This window comes from Oratosquilla oratoria, chromosome 35 (genome assembly GCF_046742065.1).
Source record: "Oratosquilla oratoria isolate Oo_2021 chromosome 35, ASM4674206v1, whole genome shotgun sequence".
In the NCBI taxonomy this organism is placed as follows: Eukaryota; Metazoa; Arthropoda; class Malacostraca; order Stomatopoda; family Squillidae; genus Oratosquilla; species Oratosquilla oratoria.
This window is the reverse complement of record NC_134811.1, coordinates 497,828-507,461: the sequence shown is the minus strand read 5'-3', so window position 1 is coordinate 507,461 and position 9,634 is coordinate 497,828. Positions and strand designations below refer to the sequence as shown.

The 9,634-nt window shown below is 39.3% G+C and overlaps 1 protein-coding gene across 1 annotated transcript in view; it reads left to right on the top strand.

Annotated features, from left to right (window-relative positions):
* Nucleotides 1-7,682: 7,682 nt before the first annotated feature.
* The window catches only part of LOC143018481 (uncharacterized), a 26,570-nt gene continuing 24,618 nt past the window's right edge, over nucleotides 7,683-9,634 (top strand). Inside the window, exon 1 of the mRNA XM_076173853.1 lies at nucleotides 7,683-7,761. Coding sequence (XP_076029968.1) covers nucleotides 7,683-7,761 — 79 coding nt within the window. The remainder of the gene's footprint in view (nucleotides 7,762-9,634) is intronic.

Below are 9,634 nucleotides of genomic sequence, written 5' to 3'. Positions count from 1 at the left end.
CACACACACACACACACACACACACACACACACACACACACACACACATAATCATGGGAAACCAATGACAGAGTGTTGCAAATGAGGCCAGGTTTGTGTTCAAGATGTCGAGGAAGCGTATCTGAAGGTGGGTGGTGGTGGTAGTGACCTGGAAAAGAGTGGATTTTAGATGAGGACGACCTTCTTCATGGGAGGGGCTCACGAAGCATGAACTGGCAGTATCGCAGAGGAGGACTCTATGTTAAAAGAGTTCATGACGTTTAATTCAAGTGTGCAAAAGAAAATTGAACATTTGCGCCACGGAAGTGCGAGGAAATGGTCTTGGCGTGACGGACGCGCGGGCGCGCCTCGACCCTCGTTAGATGGTTTGATTTTCTTATGAATTAGAGCAGGAAGGAGATTGGTGAATAAGTTAGGAAACAAAAAATAAGTAAACAAATAGATAAGAGATGAGATTTAACACGGATGTTCACAGTTTGGCACCTGCACACCCTCTCAATAGGTTTACCTTCTTGTGCTCAGATATAACTCATTTTGTATACTTGCGACGAAGAGTGCGGTGTTCAGGGCAGACTTACATTTCACCAAGTTCCCTGAACTGTGGAAGATGATTTGTTGTGTAAATTTTTGTTAGGGATATTTCTAATAGATATTAGGTATTTAGGTTTAAGATCTAACTAGACAGAGCGGGGATGTAATATGGTCGTGTGGAAATGCATGTTAGAAGATAAATGGTGCTTCATTAAAGTCCACTTGTAGAAGAGTTTGTGTACAGAAACTCCTCAATTTACAAACGTGTTACACTCCGAACGGCCGTTCATAACTCGAAATGTTCTCAAGTTGTTATTCAACATAATTTTAGATATTCTCAAATCTACATGCATAAATAGGTATGATATAAAGTCAATGCATATTTTTTATCCTAAAACAATGATACATGAAGCAAAAACAAACTTTGGTACTAATACTTTAATGCTGGACTTTTTACCTTTGAAAATGGTAAAGATTTCTTACACATACTCAAGGAATATAGTTGAAATAGAATGTGAATATCCAAGCGAGTAAAACGTTCTAACCCACTGGCAAGATGAAGTGTAGGTCCGACTTTCGGAGAAGAGAGACGATGTTGTGCGAAGAACGTTTATTGCCATCACTGTCTGTGATCATCTTCACGCTGAAGAAGATCACAGACAGTGATCGTGATATATACGCGTCTTCGTACATTCTTTCTCTTCTCCGAAAGTGGGATCTACAGTTGATCTTACGAATGTGAAATGTAAAAAAATGCAATAACTATAATTTCTTTTATATTATTTGTTTATTTGTTTCGTTATCATTTGTCTGTTTATTATTATTTGCTTGATTCTCATTTATCATTAGTTATATGTCAATTTATTATTATTTATTGTTTACCTATTTGTTTATTACTTAACTATACCTACGCATTTATGAATGTATTTTATTTATTATTTACATTATTACAGTTTTTATTTATTCATTTATTTTATCTATTTATTTACTCATTTATCATTATTATGACTTTTTTGCATCCGACCAAGATATGGTCCAAAAGGTCTCCTGTCGGCATGCTCCGCCTTTGTAATTCTTTGTAAAAAAAAAAATGCGGAGGGAGTATCTTTTTACATATAATTGAAAAAATGCTGAGAGTACAAAAGAGTAACAATCATACCGATAATAATTACAAAGCCTGTGACTGTATCTATGCGGCTTTTATGACCTACATTAAACTGAGACAGTTTATATTTTGAAGGGATGTAAGTCAAAGACAAGATTTTATCTACCAAACATATATCTATTTTCAATATCTTATCAAGGCCGTTTTGTTCCAAACATTGGAAATTTTTGGGTTTCACAAATTTTTAATAGAGGGCACTTTATATAATTTCTTATAGCATAAAAGAGCATAACTTTTCATATAGCGTGGAAAATATACATGAAAAGAATTAACTACATATATACTTTTCTTATTCTAGAACATACCTCACGTCCCCTACCCTTTACATGCAAAATATACATACAATTAATTAGCTATATATATTTTTCCTCGTCCTACCGAGAATATACCTCACGCCCCCTACGTGCAAAATATACATTAGATTAATTTATTAGATATATATTTCTATTCTAGAAGATACTTACGGCCCCCTACCCCGTCCCTTCCCTTACTTCGAGTCTCGCAATCTTCACAGGGTCATGACCCCTAGTTTGAAAACAAGAGTCCACACACTCATCCAGCCTGGACTGTTCCTTCTTCCAACTTCGGCCACGGCGTTTAGAAAAAAAAAAAAAAAGAATTAAAACAAATAGTTAAAGAGGGAAGGTGCATATTTTGAAATCAGCAGTGTATGCCCGAGAAGTATCTTTATTTGGAAGCAACCCACAAAAAACATAATGAAAAATATAAATAAACGAAAATGTGATACTCAGCAAGACGCCAGAAATGTTATAAACATGAAACGTAGAACAATAAAATAAGAATTAAAGAGTGTGGGAATTAAGAGAGAGAAAAAAGAGGAAGTAATCAAGTAGATTCTTATCCACCACGATAAGCTAATCAAATTTGATTGCAAAAGATACCCTTATATGTGTAGCCCACCCTCATGAACAAAAGAAAAAAAGGTTTCAAGATTACCTTTTTTGATATTCTTTGAATAATGAAGAAACAATTGTGTTTCTAAAAGAACAACGTACATTGCCCATTGTGGAAAAGAATAGTAAAGTGGACTCAAACGACCTGAGGTGCATTGAAGTCTCTGGCTTGGTTGTCTTGTTAATTAAATCCTAATGATGCTAAACTCATTCAATATTTTTCTTTTGCCAGTTAAAACGTATAAACTGACACGAGAGAATTTTCTTCTCAAAATAAATAATGGTACACAAATCATGTCAGCTGTGGATTTCATGACATCCAAATGAATTTGGCAGAAACCACAAAGATTACTGTTACGATCACACACACTCGTAGATGTATACGGACAAGCTCAACATGTATTCTCAAAAGAACATATGCATGCACACAAACACACACACACACACACACACACACACGCCACGCTCAAGCATATGAATGACACTCGTTTCATGATATCAAAGATGGAAGTAAAATATACGAGAAGAATGAAAGAAACACAAACACCATTGGGCGCATGATTTCACAAACATAAAGGTTTGAATGCCTTCTCAGTAATTGATTACACCGTTTCGAGGGTTATGTAAGCAACAAAAGAAGAATCAACTTACAAACATGGACAGAAATCCATAAGAAAGTGATAAGCGTAGTAGAAGGAGCGTTTTAGACGTGAGGCAGGAAGAGCTGAGGTCAGCCTGAGGATTTCGTGAGAAAGAACCGTGAGATTGTTGTGGAAAATTGTGAGAAAGGAACGGAAGGTGTGTGTGAGTAGAAGGGAAGGGGAGATATTGTGAGGGAGTAGTGATAAGTGAGTCGAAAAGGAAGTATTTTGTCAGAGGATTCTAGTGTTAAGTGCAGGTTCGTTGAGAGTGGCAAAGAACACGGCCAAGAAAAGGAGAGGAATCTTTACTCTTTGATACAAATGTTGACATTTTCTACGATGTCGTCAAGCGATATCTTATTGAACCAAGAAATTTCTCTCTCTTTCTCTTTCTCAAGTAGTATCTCCCTCTCTCTTCCTCTTTCTCATTCTCAAGTATTGCTCCTATCTATCTCGTTCTCAAGTACTTTCTCTTTCACTTTGTGAGGCAAAAGTAGTCTTTGGTGCTTATTTTGAGAGCTCAAAGCGCAAAGCAACAACAAGAAATAATTTCGTGTTTAACTTGATGCTTTCACCCAACAACTCTGAATGGCATTCCAGACTATTCATTTGTGACAAAACCTTCAACTTAGTGTTCATCTTCACCTTCTTTTTTTCGTAATACTTCGTCTGTGACCAATTCATTTTGTTCGCAGCGATGCGCCTTGCCACGCTCATTTCATTAGTTTTTGTTCGGCTTCATCAACGAAGGTGACATGACCTTGGAGATATTTCTTTTTTATTCTATTTATCTATTTATTTATTTATCTATCTATTTATTTATTCATTTATTTATTTTATTTATTTACCTATCTATTTATCTATTTATTTGTTTATTTATTTATTTGTATGCATACCATTAATCTCTAACGAGTGAACTTTTTTATATACCTTATCTATCTTTTATACTTTCCTCCCCGTTTTTTGTTATGAATACCAGTATTCTGCGGTGGTTGTAGATTTTTTATTGTTTTTTTTTTCTTCCTTTGGTATGCATACCAGTATTCTCCGGTGGTTGTTGATTTTTTTTTCTTCTTTCTCTGGTATGCATGCCAGTATTCTCCATTGCTTGGAAATACCTGAATTTATGTTACCTGGCAATAACAATGAAAAATAATGATAACAATTCTGTATTTACAATGCAGAGCATGATGATGCTCGCTGCCCGAGAGGGTTAGAGCGTCGCTACTTGCGGCGGGGGTCGAAGTGACGGCAATTCCTCTGTAAGGGGCACCGTCCTAGTCTCCTGATAGGTAGGGGGAGTTCGCGGCGTTGAAACGACTCCTTCAACAATACATGCTTACGCAAATGAGTAAAACGACAGTCCTAAGTGAAAAAAAAATAATAATGAATAAATAAAATAAAATTATAAAAAAATGAATAAAGATTTGTTGTATGTGATCTCTCTGGCAAGTGAGTCTCCTTCTAATGGGGAAGAGACCATTTGGTTCACTGATGAAAAAGAGAAGATGAGGAGCCCACTACGCAAGGAGGCGCTGAGTAGTATCTGCGGCCGAAGCCGTCACTTTTGCCCCATGATGCACTCTGGGGACTGTTGTGGCTGCAGGCAACAAACAGTCACTGATGAGAATTGGAAAAGCGTGCAGGACTCGAACCCACGACTAAGCGAGTGCCCGTTGCACCACCAAAGGACACATACAATACGAGATGAAATGAAATAGATTGAAACGAAATGAAAAGAAATAAGATAGAATGAAATGAATTAAAATAAAACCATATAATACCAAATAAATGTAATTAACAAAAAAATTAAGGTTAAATGAAATGGAATAAGGTAGAATAGATTGAATTAGATTAATAACAAAATTAAATGGAAGGGAATAAAGATATAATTAGGGTAAAACGAAATAAAATAAAAACTAGAATAAATCAAAATAGATTAGGCAAAATAACGTCAACGAAAAACAGAAAATGGAATCAATAAAATAAAAGAAAGCGAAACAAACATATGTGACCTGACTCCATCACAAATTGTGGACCCAATGACCCAAGAAGTCAAGGATGAAGAGGAGGAGGAGGAGGAGGAGGAGGAGGAGGAGGAAAAGGTCAACGGCAGCCACGTTCGGGTGGATGACAGCCACACAAACTTCAAAAAATAGATAAATAAAAGATAAATAAAATTGAAATGAAATGAAATGAAACGAAATGAAAATAAATAAAACAAAATAAGATCAGATAAAATGAAATAAAGTAAAATAAAGTAAAATAAAGTAAAGTAATGAAATGAAATGAACTTAAATAAAAAATAAAATAGAATGAAAATTATATAAAAAAAATACAAAGAGGAGAGCCTCATCCGTCTATTCAATAGAGTGACGCCCTTTACACATTCAATTCTGGCTAATATGAGGCAATTTTATTCAGCCTGAGGGCACATTTTGAGCTTAGTGGGGTCACGGCTCGTTGAGGACCTTCTCGTGTCCCTCAGATGAATATAATCGTTGATCCTCAGCCAGAATCAAGTATGTCAGTTTGGGGGTGGGGAGGGTCACCCTCGTCGAGGGGTCGAGGAGTGACCTGAGACTCGGCGTTGAGTAAACTCGATCACTGCGGCTGGCAGCGGAGGGGAGGGGAGGGGAGGTCAACAACATCTCAACCTCAAATATCCCGTCCCCCACTCCCTCTCGCTCTCTGTCTCTGTCTATCGCTGTTTATATCTCTCTCTCTCTCTTACAAAACAAAGAAGGGAGGGAGGGAGGAAAGGGGTGAAGCTAGAGAGGAAGTAAGGAAGGAGGTAGGGGAGAGAGGGAGGGAAAGATAAATTTGGAAGTAGGTAGAAACAACTTTGCCAACCGTGTAGTTAATGAATGGAATGAACTTCCTGCACAGGTAGTGCAATGTAGTTCAGTTCGAAGCTTTAAGAATCATTTAGATAAACACCTAAGCAAGATGCTGTAATGATTATAATTTATTTTATATTATTTGTTTTTGATTTGTTATCACTTGTCTGTTTGATTTTCATTTATTATTAATTATATGTCAATTTTTTATTATTTACTATTTACCTGTTTATTATTTAACTTTACCAATGCATTTATTTATGTATTTTATCTGTTATTTACATTATTATAGTTTTTATTTATTATTATTATGGTTTTTTCGCATCCGACCTAGATATGAACCAAAAGGTCTCCTGTCGGCATGCTCCGCCTTTGTAATCCTTTGTAATATATATATATATATATATATATATATATATATATATATATATTATATAGAGAGAGAGAGAGAGAGAGAGAGAGAGAGAGAGAGAGAGAGGAGAAAAACAAAGTGAGGATATGTGAGTCTTGAGGCTTAAGGTTCGTTATTGCAAGTTGATGATTCGACAAAACCAATTCCCCAACGTGATGAGAAACTCAAGAGTGAGGACGTCGAAGAACAAGCTTACGTTGAAAACATGAACAAATGACTTGAAGAACAGCGAATTGTTCATTCACCGTCTCTCCAAATGGCTGACTGTCAGGGGAGAATTGAACGGTCGCCAGGTTTTGTACATAAACTAAAAGATTTAGATGAAATTGTACATTGGAATGGGTGTTTGGTTCATATAGGAAATATACACTCGCGCACACGCACACACACACACACACACGCACACACCTACGCACGCACGCACGGACGCAGGCGCACGCACGCACACACACACACACACACACACACACACACACACACACACACACACACACACACACACATACGAAGAGTGCGGGGTGATCTAAAAAGATGTATTCAAATGAGTCAAGGACTTTAACAAGAGTTATGCAAGCAAGATCATCATATTAAGACAGCAGGGCAGAAGTCGTAGTCATGGGTTTGAATTGGACAACTTTAGGTTTAAGAAGGAAATAGGCAAGAACTGGTTTACCAACAGAGTGGTTAACGAATGGGATAGATTTTGTAACCAAGCAGTAGTGAACGCTGAAAGAGTTGGCTCTTAGAAAAGATAAACAAGTTTATGGATAGGGTTGCCAGGTGGTAATGGACATGGAGCTACCTAGTGTAGAACTCATGGCCTCTTGCAGTCTCTTCAATTCTTATGTTATTATGTTCTTATGTATGCGCGAGATTATCTCTACTGCTAGGTTTACACCACGCGCGAAAACCATCACTGGAGAAACTGTTTTTGATATTCAGACTTTTCGTGACCTCCCTCGGTCACGCCACGCTCATTTCGGAAAACCATTTCCATTCACTTGTTGTTCTTCCATCGTTCCAGACGCGCTTGCTGCACGTGAGTTACGCATCACATTAATAATCTAGGACACGCGGATTGCATAGAGTAAATAATGTTCTTCCGATGGATTTATTGTTTTCGTAAACACTTTTTTTGGGGCAATTTAGTGAGATAATGATGGTGTAACCGCGTAGGTAATGGCGCCCCTGCCTCACCCGACACATGATCGTGGCCTTCTTAGTCCAACATCTAGGATGACGCTCGCTGGCCGAACGGGTTAGAGCGTCGGTACTTGCGGCGGAGGTCGAGGTGACGGCAGTACGAAATCTGCCGCCAGCGAGTTGGACCTAAGGCATGGATCATTAAACTCCACGCTACAAGGTACTCTGTCAGGGGCACCGTCCTTGCCTCCTGATAGGGGAAGTTAAACTAAAATAAAGCCAACTGTCTAGGATGAGGGAGACTGAAAGAGATAGAACTGGTGAGAAGCTGGCCAGAAAGACACTATGAGAAGACAAAACTTTTCATTTGTGCAATTTTTGTTCGTTCGACATAAGAACAACATAAGAACACACGAATGGAGGAGACTGCAAGAGACCATAAGGCCTACACTGGGGGCTTCTATGTCCCTTACTACCTGTCATCCCCCTCACCCATAAAGTTATCTCATCTCCTCTTAAAAAAAGAGGGGAAATTTTCAGCACTCACTAACTACGTGGTGACTAAGTCTGTTCCATTCGTTAACCACTGTGGGTAAACCCGTTCTTGCCGTAATTGATCAAGCTCAGATGAACGAAGAAATGATGTGCCAAGGAGGGCTTCGTCCTCACGTGAGGTTTGATCTGACTTCGGGGAACCTCCTGGTACGAAGTCGAGGACCTCTTTCTCCTCAGTTTCCGAGACGTCGGAAACCCTTCTTCAGGTGGTTCCTCTTCAACCTCCTCACCGCCTTTGAATACATCACCTGCACACAAAAACGACCTAATCTAGCCTAACCTGACCTGACCTGATCTGGCCTGACCAAACCTCACCTGACCTCGTATAACCTGACCCAACCGAACCTAGCCTACCCTGACCTGACTCCACCTGATCTAACCGGAACTAGCCTGACTTAACCTAGCCTAGCCTGACCTGACCTGAACCTGATTTAACCTGACCTAACCTCACCTTACCTAACCTCCCCTGATTCCATCTGATCTAACCGGAACTAGCCTGACTTAACCTAGCCCAACCTGACCTAACCTGACCTGACATGACCTAACCTAAACTAACTTAGCCTGGCCTGCCCTAACTTCACCTTACCTAGCTTAACTTCACCCAATCTACCCTAACCTAGAATGGCATGACTTAACCTGACCTGACTTAACCTAACCTGACCTAACCTAACCTGACCTAACCTAACCTGACCTGACCTAACCTGACCTTAACTTACCTAATTTAACCTAACCTACCCTAGCCAAATATGACCTAACCTAACCTCACATAACCTACGCTAGCCAAACATGACCTGACCTTACCTAACCTCAAGATCCCAAAAACTTTAGAAAACGAGAACGAAACAGTCGATACCGTTTTCACATCAGCTGACTTGCTTCTGTATTAAAAAAAAATTCTCTCCATTTTGAGAAGCAACACCTCGACACCCCTTTCCCCTCTCACCCCTTCCCCCCCCCCACACACTCCTGGTCAAGCTTCGCCCCCTCCCCCCACCCCCGCACCTCTCCATAACCAGTTTGGAATTCACGGTTTACATAACAGGCGACGCGTTGCCCAGAATAGGAAACACTTTCATTCATATTTCATTAGCTCGCCGCTGCCCCCCGCCCGGCACCCGGGGTGGCACCTTCGCCTCTCATTCTCTCTGCCGCTCAGCTGGACCACGCTCGAGTGGGTCAAGGGCTTTCCCAAGGGGGATGCAGACAAGGTCATCATATTAAGACAGCAGGGCAGGAATCGCAGTAATGGTTTTTGATTGGACAAATTAAGATTTAAGAAGGAAATAGGAGGCAAAAACTGGTTGACCCACAGAGTGGTTAACGAATGGAATAGACTTGATAACCATGATGTAGTTAGTGAGCGCTGAAACTACTAGTTGTTTTAAGAGAAGATTGTATAACTTTATGGCTTGGGATGACAGGTGGAAATGGAT